Source organism: Rhinoraja longicauda, chromosome 22, assembly GCF_053455715.1.
Source record: "Rhinoraja longicauda isolate Sanriku21f chromosome 22, sRhiLon1.1, whole genome shotgun sequence".
Classification (NCBI taxonomy): Eukaryota; Metazoa; Chordata; class Chondrichthyes; order Rajiformes; family Arhynchobatidae; genus Rhinoraja; species Rhinoraja longicauda.
The window spans coordinates 21,361,155-21,383,160 of NC_135974.1; the positions used below are offsets into that span (position 1 = coordinate 21,361,155).

At 37.4% G+C, this 22,006-nt stretch overlaps 1 protein-coding gene across 1 annotated transcript in view; it reads right to left on the reverse strand.

The window, feature by feature from the left end:
• Window positions 1-2,432: 2,432 nt before the first annotated feature.
• Window positions 2,433-22,006, reverse strand: part of LOC144604487 (bactericidal permeability-increasing protein-like) — a 71,897-nt gene continuing 52,323 nt past the window's right edge. Inside the window, exons 8-16 of the mRNA XM_078418964.1 lie at window positions 18,603-18,694; window positions 17,395-17,571; window positions 13,861-13,920; window positions 10,094-10,261; window positions 9,940-10,007; window positions 7,038-7,080; window positions 5,367-5,430; window positions 4,041-4,117; window positions 2,433-2,641 (exon numbers count right to left, since the gene is read on the reverse strand). Coding sequence (XP_078275090.1) covers window positions 2,603-2,641; window positions 4,041-4,117; window positions 5,367-5,430; window positions 7,038-7,080; window positions 9,940-10,007; window positions 10,094-10,261; window positions 13,861-13,920; window positions 17,395-17,571; window positions 18,603-18,694 — 788 coding nt within the window. The 3' untranslated portion in view covers window positions 2,433-2,602. The remainder of the gene's footprint in view (window positions 2,642-4,040; window positions 4,118-5,366; window positions 5,431-7,037; window positions 7,081-9,939; window positions 10,008-10,093; window positions 10,262-13,860; window positions 13,921-17,394; window positions 17,572-18,602; window positions 18,695-22,006) is intronic.

Here is a 22,006-nt window from a genome sequence, read left to right on the forward strand (position 1 = left end):
TGATAACCAGCAGAAAGTCGAAATGCCTGATTTGCAACAATGCAGTTTTCAAAAGTGGAACTTCAATTTTTACCAAGGAGGTCATCAGTCGGGCAGTTTAACACCCATATGGCATTGTGAAATCGTGAGACACATTTACTGTAAGTTAAACATACTCGTGAGCAAGTTCAGAAAGCGGGCAATACATGCAATGAAAGTGCTGTTTCTTTTCAGCACTAGTGATCAGGGTTCAGTCTTTATTGCTGGTACGAGCTGTGTAGACTTGGCGCATATTCCATTTCCTCCCACATTCCAAAGTCATGTTATTTGATTAATTGAAAATTGGCCTTTGGATAAATAGGAGCAGTGGGATCGAGGGTAGTGATTGATAGTGAGAGAAAATCTTACAGGAAAGTAGGATGAGGAATGGGGTCATTTTGATTGCCCTGAAAGCCAGCCCAAAGAACTCCAATCACCATACGGAAATATGAGAAAACAGCATTGGAGAAAGAAATGGAGTTAAGGTTTCAAGTTGATCACCTTCTATTATATTTCGGAAAATGTTTATTAAACTCTAGGAGAGGAGGACAATATTGAGAAAAATGATATGGTCTGACATAGGATGACCAAGTCTTCCTTTTTTCTTGACCATTGCTCCCTCTGACCCATAGTTGCCACTACTATTACCTGTATCTCCTTTACTTGCTGTCCTTCTGATTTTACTCTCCTTCTGGGCAATTTCTCATGGCCTTATCTTCCACCCAGCAGCATTCACATATCATATCATATCATATATATACAGCCGGAAACAGGCCTTTTCGGCCCACCAAGTCCGTGCCGCCCAGCGATCCCCGTACATTAACACTATCCTACACCCACTAGGGACAATTTTTTTTTTTTTTTACATTTTACATTTTACATTTTACATTTACCCAGCCAATTAACCTACATACCTGCACGTCTTTGGAGGCAATGGACCACACTCTGTAATTTCCATAACTTTCAACACGGTAGATGCAGTTAACATGGATAAAGATGAAAGTATGCATTATTAGAAATAGAGCGACACAGTGGTGCAACTAGGAGAACTGCTGCCTCACTGAGCCAGAAACTCAGGTTCAACCCTGACCTTGTGTGCTGTCTGTGTGGAATTCGCTCATTCTTCCGGTTAATGCGTGGGTTTCCTCTGGGTGGTCAGGTTTCCTCACATGTGCCAAAGATGTGCAGGGTTTGTAGGTTAACTGGCCTCTGTAAATTGCTCCGAGTGTGTAGGGAATGCACGAGAAAGTAGGATAATAGCGAACGTGTGAATGAGTAATCAGTTGTCGGCATGGGCCAAACTGCTTGTTCCTTGCTGTATCTCAATAAATCAAGATTTCACAAGCCACAACTTCCCTTTTGCTTTATTCTGAAAGAATTTTTCCCATGTCAACTCGCTGGTTCAGCTTGCCACCAATCTCTCCCATTCTCACTGCAGTTTTCCACGCAACACCAGGAAATGCAAGACCGAGCCTTTTACATTTTACCAATGTCTGGTCTGCTCTGCAAACCAAATACAGATTGAATAAACCGCTTAATAGAACATCTCCGTGCAGACCTCGTGTTAATCTGAAAACCATCACCTGTCATTTTAATTCTTTGCCCTACTCTCACTCTGATCTCTCCGTCATTGGCTTCCTCCAATGTTTCAAATTAAACTCTAACTTCGAGGGTGATCAACCTGTAAGCAACTCATCTTCTGCCCAAGCATTCAATATTGAATTTCCAACAACCAGTGTGTCAGTGTCAGCACTAACCAGTTTTGATGTGTGGTCATATATCTGGAATGTTAACTTGGTCTTTTTCTTTCCAACGATGCTGTCTGATCTGCAACATATTTCTAGCATTTTCAATTGTTTCAGATATCCAACAATTGTTTGCTTTGTTTCTCCCAGTTTTAGCACGTTCTTGTGTTTTATTTGTAACTTTTCTTGTCCACATACTAACTTGATGGCTCTGAGGGCATTGCATCACTTTGAAAATCTGCTTTGCCACATGATCATAGATCGTTCCCATTCCGACGATAACTGTCCCCGGCTCCTCCAGTCTCAGGGTGAGGCTAAATGCAAACTGGAGGAATAGCACCTTATATTCTGCCTGGGTCGTCTATAAACAAATGGCATGAATATGGAATTCTCCAATTTCAGGTAACGCTGGTTTCCAAACTGTTTTTCTAAAGTAATAAATAATTTATCGGAAGCAAGTAGTTTAGGTCCTTGCAAGAAGCCACAGGTTGTGCTTGATATAGTATTTAATTTAGTGAATCAATAGAAGTCAATGAAATTGTAACATACTTCTAAAATCAAAATCAAATATTTCTATCTTTTTGTATTTCAAAAATGGAACGATTCATTTCTTATTCCAAACATATTTGCTTGCAGTACGCCACAGGCACATTTATTTTCCACCTTCTGTCCTTAGTAATTACAGTAAAATAATATAAAGTATTGATGTGTTTAATTGTAGCGCATGAAAGACAATGAAGAAGTGCTTACGATAAACATGATTGTAAAGGAACATTTAAATAATTTCATGGTGTTTCAATTAACAACCGCTGGGCATCATTATACAAATTTGTTGATGTTCAATAATAGGTGATATCAGTGGCAAACAGAAGGAAGTTCTAAAGTATAAAGAAGAAAAACATTAAGCATATGAAACAATTATGTATTTACTTATCACACACACATTTTAATCACCTTGGAAGCATCCATCACAGTTCTTGGTGTAATTATTTCACAAATGCATATACATATTGTACTAATACATAGTACACATTTTTCATTAATTTAAAGAAAAATACATTCATAACTTTTATGATATTTAATTATCTAGAAAAACAAATATAGGAAAATTAAAAATAACATCATAGTGTTCAAATAGCTTGCAGTAAATAAATAATTGCAATAAAAAGGTGGAACCAAAGTCAGAGAAATTCATTCCAACTAAATGTTGGTTAATGTAGCATAATTTGAATTGTGTGGTATAACCAAATCTGGTTAATGTCAACCAAGCTAAAGTACTGACAACAAAGGTTAAAGCTATAAAATTGACTGATTTGCTAATGAAAATGTAAAGGATTGAATAAGAAACTCAGAAGTATCAAAAAAGGATGCAAGGTGGTTATAAAACAAAGAATCACAATATATATATGAATAAGAAACTCAGAAGTATCAAAAAAGGATGCAAGGTGGTTATAAAACAAAGAATCACAATATATATCTGATCAATGCAGGAAGAGAGGTATCATAAATCTACAATCTCTGCCATCAAGAAGGGCAAGGGCTTCAGGCGCATGGGAGCAACTTTATGTATCTGGACTTCTCCAAGTCACGCTGCCTTCATACTTTGGAAATATGTAATTGTTCCTTCATTGTCATCACATCTGAATCTTGAAACTCCCTATCCAACTGAATTTTGGGAATACCTTCATCAGATGGGCTTGAGGTTTGGGATGCACATTTTATTAATTGGGTTGGGCAATAAATTCTGGCCTTGTCAGCAATCCCCAGATACTTTAAAAAAATCCCAAATAATGACCTAATATCTGAAATGTTGGTTCAGAGACTACTGAAAAAAATTAAGATTACTTCATTGTGATAAAAAGCTTGAGATGGTGAATAAATGTACATTCGCTTCCAATTCACCACAAATTGTTGGGCGATTTGTTCCACTCTCTTGTTATTCTCACATAAACCAAATAGAAATCTTGCGCAGTTCCCCAGCTAATGCATTTCCTGGGCTGGTTTGCCACAAATGTCAACTTGCTTGCTACAAATATTATTTTGGAGCACTAATGCACATGTAATAACCAGAATATTCAGCTGTTACTGATCGGTGTGTTCTGATGGAAGGTCATTGATCTGAAAGTTAAGATTACTTTAAAAAAAATTCAATGATGTTAACTGGCACGCTGATAACTTTGAGCATCTTTGTTTATTTCAGAAATCCAACTTTAGTAATTCACTTTCATTTTAATACATTTTTCATGTGAGACACAGCATTTATTTAACAAACATTACCTTATGCGGCTGTAGAATAAGGTTAGAAAGTTTGATATGGTCTATCAGAGGAAGTGAATATCCTTTGGCAAGGTCAGCTGTATAAAACAATGGTTTGCATGTAAGTTTAAAATATTGTAGGTTTGATTGTTAACTAAATAATAGGCTAGAAACGGTTTTGACCAAATCTTTAATTAGCAACATATTTCTCATTTGATTTCCTAAAATCCTGAAAGGAAGTAAATTTGTGAAAACGTGTTCGGTGAATATATTCAATAAAAGGAAGATATTCTGTTTTGGAATGCTTTGCACATTCCACCATGCATTGCAAGTTCAGATATGGTAACTCATTAGCTCCTCACTGTACATTGCCTCTGATGTACAAATTATACATCTGATGATGCTGAGTGAGATCCTCTTTACCAACATGTACTCACACAATTGCAACCAATATTGTAACATGGTGTTGGGGAAGAAAATATATCAAAACTTAATCTTCTGAAGGGATTACCATGGGATTCAATTAAATTGAGCCACATTTAGTTTCTGGTTCTTTTGATCAGGATTTGCTGTCAACATAATTGTAAGTGCCTGCAGATAACAGTTCTGAATGCATGGATTTACTTTAAATTAGATTAGTAAATGTTTCTTCACCAACTACTTTTCCATCAGCAATAACATCTAGTACATAAATATGGAAAAGCCATGCATTCAGCAAACATAAATCCACAGATTTTACCTCAAGACACTTCCATTATGTTGACAGCAAATTTTGACCCAAAGAAGCAGGAACTCAAGGAGCTCAATTTAATGGAATTCTCTGTTAATCCCCTCCACAGAACATTAAACTTTGATATATCTTCTTCCCCAGCATTATATTAAAATATTGCATGTCATTTTGTGAATGTATGTTGACATAGAGAATCTCACTTGACACCCTCAAACGCACAATTTATCATATATTGATTTTTCAAATGTTGATGAAATTTATTTATTTCACCAGTTTTCTGCTCTCCCTGTTTTAAAGGCATTGGTTCTGTGCAATTTTCCTTTAATATGTGAGCTTTGACAGTGGCTTAAGATGAGCTGTTCTATTTAGTAGAAAGAACACTGCCCAATTAAAGTTAGATATAGAAATCCTAATTGATTTTCGCTTCCTTAATTCAATGTAATGCCACTGCTGCAGTCCAGTAGTGAGATTAAACCTGCAATTTTACACGTCTTTACGATTCAACTACTTTTTCAACAGAACATAGCAATGGAGAGATTTTTATAATATTGGGGAAAGGTGCTGACATTAATATAGAAAGTCTCAAATATAAATTACAACTTTCTTCAGGTACTTACTATTAATACGTGGTAAAATAACAATAGAAATCAAGAAATCAATTCCAGACTGTAGACAGTTTACCTGAGAACAAAGTATGTTACAATGAGGAAAAACAGTTGCATTCAACAGATATGGAATTTTGATTAAATCACCATTATATTTACACATGTTATTCACTGTTTATAACTGCCTTCCACCTATCCTTGTATCATCTGCAAACTTGGCCACAAAACCATCAATTTCATCATCCGAATCATTAATAAACAACATGAAAAGTGGCGGACCCAAATACAACCCCTGCGGAATATCATTAGTCACTGGCAGCCAGACAGAGAAAGCCTCCTCTATTCCCACTCTTTGCCTTCTGCCATTCAGCCAATCTTCTAACAATGCGAGTATTTTTCCTCTAATACCATAGGCTCTCAACTTGTACAGCAGCCTGTTGCTGTGCCTTTCCCTTTCACATTGTTAACTCCAATCGCTTTAAAAAAACGAATTTAGTGACTCTGCTATGCTCTCTACCTCCACATTACTTTTTACTTTAAACTTTAGAGATACAGCGTGGAAATAGGCCCTTTGACCCACCGAGTCCACGCCGACCTGTGATCACCCCATGCACTAACCTCCGCACACCAGGGACAATTTTACACCTTATTGATGCAAATTAAACTGCAAACCGGTACGTCTTTGGAGTGGTGGGAGGAATCCACGCTGACAACCTCCACACAGACAGCACCCCTAGGCAGGAGCAAACTTGGAAATCTGGCGCTATAAGGCTGTGCCACTTTGCTGCCCTTTAGTTTTACATTTTTTAATCTCGAATTGGCCCTACCATTCCTTCAAACATCCTTTTGTTTTTAATTTGTTAATCGATTTGTTCCTTGCTAATCTTTTCTAATTCCTTTTACACTATACCTTTAGATTATTTTTCAATTCTGCTATCAGTCTTTTAACTACATGCTGAGTATAACTTTCATCATATACGTTATTACGACAAACTAATAGCTTCTTTCTATTCCTTAATTGAGGAAATTGGTTTAGTCTTTGAAGGCCCAACATACAGTTTATATCCTTTATTAATACCACCCTTTTCTCCAGGCTTTTCTCCTTCCGTGTTTTTTTTTCTTCTTGAATATGTTGTAACCAGTAATATTACCCATTCCTGCAAATGTTTCATCCAGGAATCCATTATTCGTCAACTTTGTTTATGAATCATTCATGCTTGATGTGACTTTATAAATGTAAAAATAGTTGTTAATCACTAATCTGTTAGAAAATTGGAAATACATTTGATATTTGATAATCCTCTGAGATTTGTCTTGAACTTGGCAAACTGCAAACTATTTGTAAGTTGGTCCATAAATATTGCTGCAAATTTAAATAAAGTTAGACTGGCGTTTGATGACTATAACTTTCATCATATACCTTTACAATATCGGAACAACTAAAGAATGAATCTGGAACCTTGCTCGCCAGATTTGCTGTTAGTGTTTTTAAAAAAACAGCGTTACGTAAGCACATTTCTCAATATTTTCTGTTGGGCATTTGCCATCGCTTTTCTAGATATATATTGGAAGCTTCATTTATGCACCCAATATAATGGTGGAGTGGGAGGGAGAAGCTTTAGCAAAAGTCCTGGTTTAATATCAAATAATGGGAACTGGAAATAAAGTTTAAATTATACTTACCTGAAATGGACCAATGTTAGATTTCTTTAAAGATAATTCTACTCTAAAGAAAAATAACAGAAATATATATTAGCATTGTGAAAAATTATTTTTAACATGAAACAGATTCATTATTGCTAGTTTATGAAACAACAGAAGGGTTTAAATTAGAAGGGATCAGAGATCTTACCTAGGATTTTAGATCTTACCTAGGATTCTGAATTTAGTGCTGATTCAATGGCAAATCCTTTGAATGACTCACTATAGAATACTGAGCCCCTGTTTTTGTTGGTACAGAATTTAAGGAGGCCAAATATTTTTTTTTGCCAGTGATCACCATCCTCCTCCTCACTCCATCATCAATCATTTCCACCCCCCGTGGCAGACAAAGAGGCAGACAGACAGACACCCAGGCACACAAAACCATCCCACTCTTCCTGACTCACCTGTTTTTTGATGATATGGGAATTAATTTACCTTAATGACCATTAAAATATTGTGAAGTGTTTAGAAGCTATTGTACAAATAATTATTTGCTTGGCAACTGCATAACGCATAGTAACCTAGATACAAGTCTTGCTATACAGATTACTTTATTATCTGAAAAATTAGAATAGGTTTATCGTTGTCACCGAGATACAGTGAAAGACTTGGTTTTGCATACAATCCAGGCAAATCATGCTATACAGATCGTACTAAAAATTGCAGCACTTGGTGTTCCGACCACAAAAACGTACAGTTAAAACAAATGCACGAGGTTTGCAATAAGGTAGAATGGGAACTAGGGAATTTATCCTTAGCTTATTGTCTGTTCAAGGGTTTGATAACTGCGAGGTGCTCTTGAATCTAGTGGTACATGCTTTCAAGCTTTTGAATCTCTGCCTGATGGGAGAGGGGAGAAGAGGGAATGACCGGGGTATGAGTTGCTGGCCACTTTCCCAATGCAGACGGTGGCTGTTGCTCCACTCTGTTTCCTGAAGTCGATGACCAGGTCCTTTATTTTGCTGACATTAAGGGAGAAGTCGTTATCCTGACACCATGCTACTGAGCTCTCGATCTCCTTCCTGTACTCCATTTTGCTATTGTTTGAAGTCGGGCCTACTATGGCGGTGTCATCTGCAAACTTGTAAATGGTGTTGGAGCAAAATTTGGTCACACACTCCGAAGTATTGGTGTATAGTATGGAGCTCCAGTGTAGAGAATTATCATGCATGATGCTTTGTCATCTATCCTTGCTGTTTATGGGTCAGGCTGTCAAGGATCCAGTTTTTGAAGGGTGCGCTGATTCCTAGGTCCAGTTGTTTGGAGATGACTTTGATAAAATTGGAAATTAAACCACAATTTTCACAATCATTTCATTTCAGGTACTCATTATTAAATTCTCAATAAGCTATCCAATTCAGCATGAGTTTACTAAAATAGCTGGTTTACCAAACTGTTTCTTAAAGACCCACCTCTGCTTTTTCGCTCTCACCTCCCATTCTTGTGAAACTGTTGACCACTCCATTTTACAAATATTTTACTAACTGATATTGTTCATAGTTCTCCCTCCTCAGATACTGTCCTGTAACTCTGCTAACTCGACATATCTCATCACGGAGCCCATTCTTATCAACTATCACCATTATAACCCCTCTTTCCTCCATGAAATCTTTGAATGTGTGGTCATGTTCCCAAATGTCTGCTTAACTTTTTCTCCATTTCATGTGTGACTTACACCTGCCAAGTTTCCAATCCTTGCCATAATACAGAAATGTCTGTCATCAGTCATATTAGAAATAAAAGCAAAAGTGGGCCAATGGCCACTCAAACCTGCTCTGCCTCTCAATAAAATAATGGCTGAACCTGTGCTTCAGGTCTGCATTCTTGCCTGATGGGTCCAGACAAATCTTGTCCATGCTGACCCTGTTGCCTATCTATATTAATCCCATTTACCCGCATTAGGCTTGTACCCCTCTACCCCTTTCCTATACAAGACCCGTCCGAATACATTTTAAATGTTGTAATAATATCTGCTTCCACTACTTCCTGTGGAGCTCAATCCAAATGGCCACTACCCCCTGTGTGAAAAATGTATTTCTCAAATCTCCATTAAATTTCTTCCCTCTCACTGTAAATTTCTGTCCTCTAGTTTTAGATTTTCTGTCCTGAGAAAAAGATTTTGTCTATCCTATCTATTTGAGTTGCTCTGTTCTGAATCTACCTGATTTGGCCATTCCAGTGTGTTCCTTGTGAGCATGGAACTTCACTCTGGCGATCCACAATGATATGGACAGATAGATGTGCAATAGGTAGACTGGTGAGGATGAAGTTCAGTAAGTTTGCTCTCTTGTGTTGTTCTCTCACTAAACTCAAATCGTTCAATTGTTGTCAAACTAGTTTGATGATTGAGTAATTTCCTGAGATGAAGCCATAATTTATGAAAAAATTGTTTTAACAAACTTGCCTCTTTTTAACAAATAGCAGAGACCAGCAGGACAAAGTTCTATTTTTTTTGTAGTTCTTTCACTGACCAAGACATTGGGAGTAGAGTAGCCACGGGAGATGGTAAGATCAAGGGGTGACTCTAATTATAGACGAAGGGAAGCTTTGAACATATCTAAGATTCATTCTAGGACAGCAGATGGACAAAAGTCATATCAAGGAAAAGTGAAGAATAATGAGTCTGGAAGACAGCTTCCCTCATAGAGTCATAGATTGATACAGTGTGGAAACAGGCCCTTTAGCCCAACTCGCCCACACCAACCAACAATGTCCTAGCTACCCAAGTCCCACTTGCCTGCGCTTGGTCCATAACCCTCCAAACCTGTCCTATCCATAAAATTTAATTGGCACATGCATCTTGGATATTAGTTCATCAACACATTTATTAAACTGAATTCATTTATCTTAATTATTGTATTATATCATGTTCTAACATTACCTATCCAATGTTAGTTTCCCAGTAATCTTGTCATCTTTTATACCAACTGGGGTTGTGATTTGAGCCTTCTGCAAATGAAAATTAAGACTCAGTTATATTCAACCACAACTTATAAATGAAATGATTATTTTAAATTATGTGATCTAAAACTTACCAGTTTAACATTGAAGAGAGGGATTAATGTTGAATTTGGCAAGATAGCAAAGGCATAGATATCTCCAGATGTTGTGAGGATGATTTTATCAGACAAAAAAGCCACTGATGGTGCAGAATCCGCTATAAGCTGCAGTTTCATCTTCATGACCGGATACATTTTTTTCATCTAGAATGATTAAGTGAACACTTTTGCATTTTATATTTGGGTTGGAAATTGGAAATTGTCATTTTGGTGAAGTATGTTGAAGGCCATTCCAGCCAGGATATTAACAAGCATTAAGTTAGTATCCACCAGTAGTATTCAGAACAGGCAGATCATGAAGTTAGGCAGTTGTGCCATGTTGGAACTCTGTCCTATCTAACCCTTTTTGGTTTCAAACAGCAAACAAAGTTTAAGTAGCAGAAAAGACCTTCTACCTGTGCTAGTTAACGGGCAAGTTCTTAAAGGTTAGTAGTATCAGTTTATTCCTTTTAGCCAAAATCGCATGGGGCTGTTCAAGCTGCTGGCAGTGGGAATTAGATTGTCCTGGTTTGACCAAGAGGCTCAGGGAGCAATTTTACTTTCCAAACATTAGGAGGCGCTTCATTGAGGAGGTCCTCACACAAAGCTGTTAACCATTGCACTCTCTAGTCCATCACCAAAGCTGTACAAGGACCACGTCAATGAAGGCAAATTAATTATTATGTAATCAAATCTGTCCTGGCTAGTGATAGATATAATTAGAAATATTTTGGAATTTGCCATCACATAACATCTTCAGTCCCTCTTGCCAGAGAAAGCAGGTGAAATGAGCAAAAAGTTTTGTGTTTAACAGGTATGACGCAGCATTTACACCCTTGCATCCCCACCCCCATCTCATCACCTTCCCACAAGTACAAGCAATAGAACATTAGCGTAGAATGAGGATTAAAAAAACAATTTAATTCCAAATGTTTCCATAAAATTTATTTAAAGCAATTAAAAAAAAATATTATGTTGGTTGGATTTCAATAATAATTTCATTTTGATAATTTCATAGTAAACTCTATTAATTTTCAAAGTCCTAATTCAATACTTTAATTTTTAGGATAGTAGTAAACGGGTAACTTGTAAATTTAAACACAACTTACAAATAGATGCTGATTAACAAATAAAAAACCACAGAAAGCGCTGGAGGAACTCAGCAGGTCTGAGTCTGAAGAAGGGTCCCACCCCAAAATGTCACTCATCCATGTTCTCCAACAACAAGAGATGTTTCCTGACCCGCTGAGTTACCCCAGCATTTTTTGTCTTCTATTTGTAAGTTTGGACAGCTTGAAGTGACAGTGTAATAACTGTTTTAGATCAACAGGGGTCGCTATTGTACTGATTATTTAAAACTATATCAGACAAGCAGTTTTCAAATGAGAAAATAGTCATCCATAAATAGAAGACTAATATTAACATTTAGGCCTTTATTTTGAATGTGTTTATAGAGTGTTTTTAAATATATCTCCTAACATTGCAGTTGCAATTTTACGATCCTTTGTATGTTTATATATTTCAGAATAGAAATTCATAATTTGCTGGAGTGTGTCTCGTTTGTCCCATTGCCTTCAGGATCATATCAGGAATTTCATTCACTTTTTCTCTTTTAAGAATATTAGGTATTCTTTGGTGCATCAACCCTGTTGTTATTAAAAGCAATAGAAAGTACTGGGAATACGCAGGTCAGACAGTAGACAGAAATGTTTCCTGAGCTGAAACCTTAACCCTGTTTCTGTCTCCACAGATGCTGCCTTGTTTATTGAGCGTTGCCAATTCTCCCTGATTTTAGGTTGGATTTTCAGCATCTGCAGTTCTTTTCCATTCTTAATTAAAACAGTAGAACATTTAGTCTGTTTTGGTATTCAGCTGATGTAATATATTTTGTGCCCCACTGGACTACTTTACAAATGACCTGGCAAATGAGGCCACTGACATGGGACACAATTGAATGAAAGTGATGATGTGAACTATTGTTTTAGAATATTTGAGGATATGGGGAACAAATCAGGTCCATGAAGCTGACACAGTATGCTGATTAAAACAGTACAGCACACAGCCTACAATGTCTGTACCAAACACAACTCAGTCTGCATGTGATCCATATCTCTCCATTCCCTGCATATCCATGTGCCTATCCAAAAAAACTCTTAAATAGCATTATTGTATCTGCCTCCACCTCCAGGCACTCAACACTGTGTAAAACAAAAGGTGTTCTGTTCATCTCTTTTAAACTTTAGTTCCTCACCTTAAAACAATGCCCTCTGTCCTGGCTAGTGATAGAGAGACATTTTTCCTGAGAAAATGGTTCTGACTGTCCACCTTATCTATGCCTCTCATAATTTTATCTACTTCTACCAGATCTTCCCTCAGCCTCTGATGCTCCAGAGAAAACAATCAGTGTTTGTCCAATCTATCCATATAACGAATACCCTAATCCAGGCAGCATTCTGGTAAACCTCTTTTGCACCCACACCAAAGTTTGCACATACTTTCTGTAATGGGGTGACCAGAATTATACACAGTACTCCAAATGCGGCCTAAACAATGTCCTATAAACCTGCAACATGACTTCTTGTCTCTTATTGCCCCGACTGATGAAGGCGAACATACCATACACTTTCTTTGCCACTCTATCTACCTGTGTTGCCATGTACAGTGACCTGTGGACTTGGACTCCAAGATACCTCTTTGCATCAATGCTGTTAAGGGTCTTGCCATTAACTGTATACTTTTTCCTTACATTCAACCTCCCAAAGTCCAAAACCTCACACTTGCTCAGATTAAACTCCATCTGTCATTTCTCCACCCATTTCTGTAGCTGATCTATATCCCACTTTATACTTTGATAGACAAAAAATGCTGGACTAACTCAGCAGGTCAGGTCGCATCTCTGGGGAAAGGCGAGGTCAGAACCCTTCCTTGGACTCCCCCACTGTATACTTTGACAGCCTTCCTCACTATCTGTAACTCCACCAAATTTGGTGTTGTCTACAAACTAATTAACTCATCTACCTTTATGCCCAAGTTATTTATATGTATATCACAAGCAATAGATGTCTCAACACACATCCCTACAGAACTCCACTGGACACAGATGCTCTACAAGAATAATACCCTTCCACCACAATCCTTTGTCTTCTATGAGTAAATCAGCTCTGAATCGAAATGATCAAGTCACTGTGAATCCCATGCATCTTAATCTTCTAGATCAGCCTGTCATGATGGACATTATCAAATGCCTTACTAACATTCATGTTGACAACATCTACTGCCCTCGATTAGATTCAATTTAAGTAACAATGGGACAATCCCAAGAAGATGGATGACCTAATTCAAATTTGGGTAAAGGGAATATTGTAATGTATTCCCAGCTTAGGCTGATTCTATGATGTAGTTAGGAGCAGAGTTTAAATAAAGTACATATTCAAGTATCATAGCTGTAGTGTAACCCTCTCCCTGTCAGTTTTTATGCATTGGATGCATTTTGAGTGGTTGGTTAGCAAGTTACTTATAGCTAGTTATTTACAAATAGACAATATTTTTAATATATTATTTGGTATCATACAGAACTATATGGCATTTAGTTCAGAATAATTACGTATATTCATTGTAAGCATTTATACAAAACGGCGTACAGATTACCATAATAAATTGGATTACATTTGTATAAATAATCACAATACTTTCTTTAAACCATAATTTCAGGAAAAGTATATTAGTACAATTTAAAAGTATATTTGAGAGTATTTATATGTTACCTGTGGTATCAGTGTTCCAATGGTTTCTGTATTAAAGCGTATGCGTGAATTATCTGGAAGCTATATTAAGAAAAAAATATGCATTCTCTATCACATTTCATGATTGAAGTATTCATAACAAAAGATAGAAAACAAGAGAATGAAATTAATTTATTGAATGTTTATGTAACTTGTCAAGAGAATCACAGCTGATTTAATTCTTACTCGTGAACTATGAACAATTTTTACATACATTTCCTGTGTATATCAAAAGACTTTCAGAGCCAAGGAACAGAGTTTGAGAAACTTAAGCCTGATCATTTTCCTTTAGCTGTTGTAGCCTAAATACACACAGCATGTGAATAATGAAGAATGTTTTAAGAATGATAAAATGTTTTTAAAAAAAAGTTAATTAAATCTATGAAGATAAAACACAAATGGAAATAATTTCCTGTAATGGAAATAAACTATAGATTAAAAAAGTATTTTTTCATTGTTTTATCCTGATGTAAAACAAAGAGAATTCTCGAGTTAACACGGAACATATTGCTGCAAGCATAAATATAAATCCTTCATTTTCAGAATCAATGTTCTCCATCTTTCATCTGAAATGTATTTGTGAAATTAGGCTCCAATTTCAATCTAGGCAAGTTTCCAATAAAATTTATTAATACCTTCTTATATAAACAAAACAGCTTTTTATAAAATAGACACATTCTGAGTTATGTCTCACAATAATCAGCTCTAAAAGAAACATTCACTTGAATTGGCCTTTGTTTATTTTACATTAATGGCATGTTCTCCATTAATACCCCTTATGGTTCATTAACCCATCAATAGTAAATAATACAAAGCCACTCCTTGACTCCAAGAACTTTATTGGGAGAGCAAAAGGCATCCAAGATTAACTAACACATCGGATGGGCCGCCCTGTATATATACACAAGGCCAGTAAGTTTTGCTTTTTGTTGAATTTAGAATAATGGAAGATTTCCAGATTTCAAATTCTATAAGAACTATTTCAAAAGGTCTTTGATAGAAATGATCCAGTTATGAGAAACCAAACTTATTCCAAGTATTTGGTCTAGATCTAAAAGAATAAATTCATGGAACAATTCATATTTTCATCAAAGGAAAGATTAAAAGGTTCCACATGCGCTTAATTGTAATAATGACATTCTAGAAGAGAATTGCTCAATTGCTGATTCCACCACCATCAATATTCTACAACATTCTAGGATCACTATTGACCACAAACTCAACTGATTCATTACATACACACCACGGGGGCAAAAATAGGTCAGAGGCTGAGTATCCTACGGGGAGTGATTCATCTAATAACTTCCCAAAGCTATTTAATCACCTGCAAAGCTCAAGTTGGGAGTGTGATTGAATACTCTTTACCTGCCTTGATGAGCGAATTTCCAATAACACTCAAGAAGTTCCACATCAACCACAAAACAAGCAGCTCACTTGAGTGATATCTCTTCCTTCACCCTAAATATTAATTATCCACCACCATTGGTTAATTCTGACTGCTAGTGTTGCTGTTACCCGCCTGGGCTTTTCCGATATAATGTCCCAAACCTTTTACTGCTACCAAGGCAATTCCATTGTCTGCCAAAAAACAAATTGCTGGAGGAACTCACCAGCATCTGTGGAGGGAAATGGACAGTCGACGTTTTGGGTCAAGACCCTGCCTCTGGACTGCTATATTGTGGTTCCCTGCCAAGTTCTTACCATCCAGACATGGAAATATTGCACTATTTATTCACCATCACAGTTAATCCTGCAACTCTGGTAGGTGTAAGAACCAGATACTTTCAATTTAAAATCCCTTAATCCCAAAAAATGGATTAGAATTGTTTAAGGATGTGACAAAATTAACAAATCTCATGCGAGAGATTGGAATGATTATTATGCAGAACAAGCAACTCCTTGTTAAAATGCTAATGTTATTAATAAAGCAAAAATACAAATATAATTTATTGGACCAAAAAATATTTGGTGAGGGAACGTAAACATTGTACTTGGACATATTGTTGATAGAGATTTGGTTTAAAACCTTCATCCCAATTAGATTTCCACACCTTTAGCCTGCTCAGGAAAATGTCTTCATGACCTTTCACTCCTGGTCCCAAGTAACGAATAGAAAATCAGATTTCCATGTAGACTGTGCAGTTAACTGATAATTGTGTTTGTTCTTGATCTTCATCATTTGAGCACTTTCTATTCGTATATGGTGAATTTCACACCATGGCAACTGTAATGTTTTTATGGCTACTGGTCCATATATTTGTGTCACAGCAATTTGATTCATATTGAAATTGCTGAAGGCATCCCATAGGATTACAATGAAGATGATTTAGTCTACTGCAACACTTCTCTATCATCATGTGGGATCGCTGATAGATGATTTCATTCTTGCTTTGCAGACTCATTTGGCTCCATATCTTCTCACGTCCACTTGTTTTCAGTGATCTTTAGAACATTCTGCCCCACAATTTCAGTTACTCTTAGAATAATAGGATTTAAAAAGCATGAACTGAGAGTTGCATTCCAAATAATCTACTGTAAAATAAATTAGCCTAAAATTGGATACAGATTCTGGAAAGTATAAGGACACTTAGGAATGACAGAACTTAAACTTTTGTTCATTTAATATATATTTTTTGTTGAGTCGAATGGCAATATATTCTCTGCAGATTAGGTCATCTCATTGAGACATAAAAAATATTTGCGGGCTTGATAGAATAGATGCCGAGAAATGAGAAGGCAGGAGAACGGGGCTGAGAGGATCTAAGCAGTAAGTTTATTTTACATGAAGAGGATATTTATTCACAAAATGCTGGAGTAACTCAGCAGGTCAAGCAGCATCTCAGGAGAGAAGGAATGGGTGACGTTTCGGATCGAGACCCTTCTTCAGAGTCTGAAGAAGGGTCTCGACCCAAAACGTCAGTCTGAAGACGGGTCTCAACCCGAAACGTCACCCATTCCTTCTCTCCTGAGATGCTGCCTGACCTGCTGAGTTACTCCAGCATTTTGTGAATAAATACCTTTGATTTGTACCAGCATCTGCAGTTATTTTCCTACATTACATGAAGAGGAGGTAATGTAATTAAATATAGTAATTATGTGTAAGAAGCATTTGGGCAGACACTTGAATAGGCAAGCCAAAGAAGGATGGTCCTAATGAGGGGAAATTGAATTAGTGCAGTTGGGCAAAAAGGTCGGCATGGGCTTGATGGGACAAAGAGACCATTTTTATGCAGTAGGACAACACCGTATTACCCCTTCTTCCCTTTTTGCCTTTAATCATCTATCATCTCATTTGCTGATATTGCTTGACATGAAATTGATAAATTCACAATTCATTAAAATGAAAAAAATACACATTAGTACTAAAAATAGTCAAGGTAATATCCCCTCTATTATTTTCAGTATTTAGCTGATATTAAGGTAACAGTAAAGACTTTCTTTTTCTGACTTGAAGTCTTTGATACAATTTTAAATAGAAATTATATTATAATTCTATGTGAATCATGTTCAACTCACCATATCGTCAGTAATGTTAATGGATATACCTCCCACTGAGTTGAGAACATAACCAGCAGAATTAAAGAAATATTCGGAGATTTCGAAGTAAAGCATGCGTTTATGGCCTGAAAAAAAGTTCAGCGCTGGAGCAGAAAATGGAATGTCGGTACGGTGTAATAGATTGTAAAATTCCCCCTAAATGGAATTGGATTTCAGTTAATTTCCAGTGCATAATATTTCTTCATAGGGTTAGACATGTACAGTATTAATAAAATGCATGAACAGTAAAAGAGCAATCTTACAATAATAAAAGGAACTATTTTCTCTGCCATATTGTATTGAGAGATTTCAAAGTACTTCATGCATTTTTTAAACATGTAGGAACTATTCACACCATGTTAAATAAGGCAGCAATCCTGCAACTGTGATATTTATGGTGAGATGAATGATCTGTTAATTAATCTCTTGTTTCCATGGGACATTTCATTATAATATATTGACACTGCATTATTTCCTTTAAGTGGTACAATAGATCTTTAACAAAAGATGGAGTAGGCAAATGCATCTTAGTTTAGAATCTCACCCAAGGGAGAGCATCTCCAACAAAATAGTTTTACTCTGCTGCACAGGAGCATCAACCTGGTTTGTGTGGACTGCTATCTCAGAAAAGGAGAAAACTCAGAATGTAGGATAGGCAACTTCAGAAACAACAACATGATTTTCTTCTGTGCTATGGCTCATGATTAAATAGTATAATGAGATAATGTAATGAACCTCAGATTTAAAAAAGGACTGATTGAATATGAGTAATAAGTTACGGCATCTGTTCATTTCAATACCAAACCAATCTCCTCTTTTATACAAATAATTACAAACGAAAGAGGATCATTTGTATTTTGAAATGCAAAAAGCTATGGATTAAGGTATTCTGATATAAAAGCAGAAAATATGGATGTGCTCAGCAGGACAAGCAGGATCTGTGGAGAGAGAAATAAAGTTAATGTTTCAGGTTGATGATCCTTTATGAAACTAGTGAAAGTTTTGATGAGAGGTCATTGACCTGAAACATAAACTGATAGACACGCATTTCTGTTTTATCATTATTAACACAAATTGCTTTTAATGTTTGTAAACCTTTACAAAACTAAATTGTGGAGAAACTTCCAATTTCCTTCATTAAAAAAGGCTGCATATACTTAATTTAATTGTACTTTGCTCTGTCATACCTTGAGGGGTAGAGTAAGTGAATTGTTTGTCACTAATGGAGGACTGGTCAAAGAGTAATCAATTCCGATATATCTGCCAACTTCTTTTGTCACTGAAAGAATCAAGAGGTGGAACATATTAAAATACCACTAAATGTTTGGAGTACTATTTAAATTTAATAACTCATAAAATCATGAAAGTATGGAATGAGAAAATATCCTTTGTCTCACCATGCCCTCTTCTTCCAATAGACAACCCAAAAGTATGAGGCTATAGGCACAAGGAACTGCAGATACTGGTTTATAAAAAAATATGCTAAATACTGGAGCAGCACTCCAGTCTTCTCAGCATGTGTCTACAGCTTGACCATGTTTATCTTATCTGACCATTGAGAGGTTCATAATATTATATCTCTGGCCGAACCTAATTTTAATGCTGCTTATTTCCAAACTATTGCAGTGTTTCACAGGTAATCCCCTCTTCAGTAAAGAGTAAGAAATTCCAGGAATTGCATTATGTTGGCGTAAGAATAATTAACTTCCAATGTGATTTTGCTCCTAACTTATTATAGTTTTCTGAAAAGGCTTCCAAGTTGGGGTTATTAACAGAGCTTTATTTGTCGTTCGGTACCGAAGTTCCGAACGAAACTACATAGCAGTCATAGAAAAAAAAAAGAACACAAGACACATAACCCCAACACAAACGTCCATCACAGTGACTCCAAACACCCCCTCACTGTGATGGAGGCAACAAAACTTCCACTCTCTTCCCCACGCCCACGGACAGTCAGCTCGTCCCCGACCGACCCGCACAGTCCCCGCACCGGGCGCTGAAACGTCCCGCGGCCGAACCGGGCGATGAAAGGCCCGCGACCAAGCCTTGCGCAGCTAAGTCCCGTGGTCGAGCCGCACCGGGCGATGTCAAGTCCGCAGTCGAGCCGCACCAGCAATGAAAAGCCCCGCAGTCGAGCTGCACCGGGCGATGTTAAGCCCCGCAGCCGAGCTGCACCGGGCGATGTTAAGCCCCGCAGCCGAGCTGCACCGGGCACTGTTAAGTCCAGCGGCCAAGCCGCACCGGGATGTAAAGTCCAGCGGCCAAGCCGCACCGGGATGTAAAGTCCAGCGGCCAAGCCGCACCGGGTGATGTAAAGTCCAGCGGCCAAGCCGCACCGGGATGTAAAGTCCAGCGGCCAAGCCGCACCGGGATGTAAAGTCCAGCGGCCGAGCCGCAGCGGGCGATGTTAGGCCCCGCAGCCGAGCCGCACCCCGCGCCGTGAGGAAGAGAAAAGTCCCCCCACACCCCACACCCACCCCCACCCACCCACACCACCACCCTCTCCCACACATACACAACCAAAAAAATATATATAAAAACCATCCCAACACCGACACACAACAAAAAAAAAGACGGACAGACTGCTAGTCAGCCGCTGCCGTTAGGCGCCGCCACGTGACATCAAATCAGCCTAATTTAATTTATTTTGTATATACTTACTTCACATATCTCTATCATTATACTTACTTCACATATCTCTATCATTATTCTACAGTTGGGTGTTTCATCTAAGATGTGATTGATCCTGGTGATTGAATTAACTTTACAACTTTCAACTTGCTATGTCTTTTTTACTTATTGCTTTTAAGTTTTTAACATTGCTTTCAGCCAATCTTTACATCGTTTAATCTCTTAGAACAAACTAATTAAACACAATTATTAAACAACAAGCTTCTCTTTTAATTGCATGTTAAATTAAAATCTAGTTGCAATTCCGTGTACCTCAACATTGCTTTAATATCGTTTTTGTGGATATACCAGCTGCTTTTCAGCTGTGAGCTTTATGATATCCTTTTAAGGCATGTCTCCCATGGTTTTTATACACTTTTACTGTCTTTCGAGCACTACTGGTCCTAGGCTATTTCACATAACTTATGCTGCATTGCTATATTCACAGTCCTTGTCTAAGCAATTGACAAAACATTTCTTAATAACTGAGTTAAATTTTCCATGATTCTCCCGACGGAGTTGAAACAATAATCACATTTCCTACTAGTGAGAAAACATCTACAAGTTATTATTAGTATATATTAAAGTTTTCTATTTTGCATCTATGCTGTCTTTGCTTGTCAGTTATACAATATCATTGTGGGATTGTATGGGGGAAGAGTCAGGGGGTTTAGTTTAGTTGAGTTTAGTTTATTGTCACGTGTACCGAGGTACAGTGAAAAGCTTTTGTTGTGTGCTAACTAGTCAGCGGAAAGCCAATACATGATTACGATCGATCCATTTACAGAGTATAGATACATGATAAGGGAATAACGTTTAGTCCAAGGTAAAGCCAGAAAAGTCCGATCAAGGATAGTCCGAGGATCATCAAAGAGGTAGATAATAGTTCAGCGCCTTTCTCTGGTTGTGGTAGGATGATTAATTTGCCTGAAAACAGCTGCGAATAATCTGTCCTCAAATCTGATGGTGTGTGTTTTCACACTTCTATACCTTTTACTTGATGGGGGAGTGAAGAAGAAGTAATGGCCAGAGTGCTACTCATCTTTGATTATGCTGCTGGCCTTGCCAGGCAGCATTAGATATAACTGGATTCAATAGAAGGGAGGTTGGTTTGTGTGATGGTCTGGGCTGCATCCACAATTTACTGAAATTTCTTGCAGTCTTGGATGGAGCCGTTCCTAAACCAAGCTGTGACGCATCCCGATAAAATGCTTTCTATGGTGCATTTGTTGGTGAAGTTGGTGAGAATTTTTGGGGACATGCCAAACTTCATAAGCCTTCTAAGGAAGGACAGGCATTGGCGTTGGGGGTGGAGGGGAATGTGATTTAGAAAGTGTGTGGTAAAAGGTGCAGTGAATATTCAAACCCAGCATTCAACCAGCTTATTTCATTGTAGTAGAAGACCAAATTTATGTTCATGCTTATTTGCTTTGCTCTGAGGGAAATGTTTTTGTCCAAATCATCGTGGAGATGATTGTAATTTGCCAAATAATTAGTGGAACTGAATGAGAAAGTGAAGCAGAGCTTTGTTTCCTACACCACTCACAAAACGTTAATGAAAAACTTGAAGAGAAGAACTGCCTTTTACTTGCACGAATCCAGCATAAAATGAAGGAGATAGCTGTGGAGGATAATGCCATTTGTCAAACCTGAGGACCTGGAGAGAGTGGTCTAAGACGTTCAGTAACCTGATGTGTGTTGGGTCTGTGTCAATGAATACATCTTCAAATTTCCTTTCCCACCAACTACGCTACCAGAATCAAAGATGTTAAGGCTCATAACCACATGTTACAGTTATCACAAAATGCCAGCACTTTCAACATGTGAGGTACATTAAACACATTCTACAACACTCAACAAATTACTTCTTTTTTTTTCATGCAAGTTGAGATGCCATATAATTAGTAGGAACAACAAATCT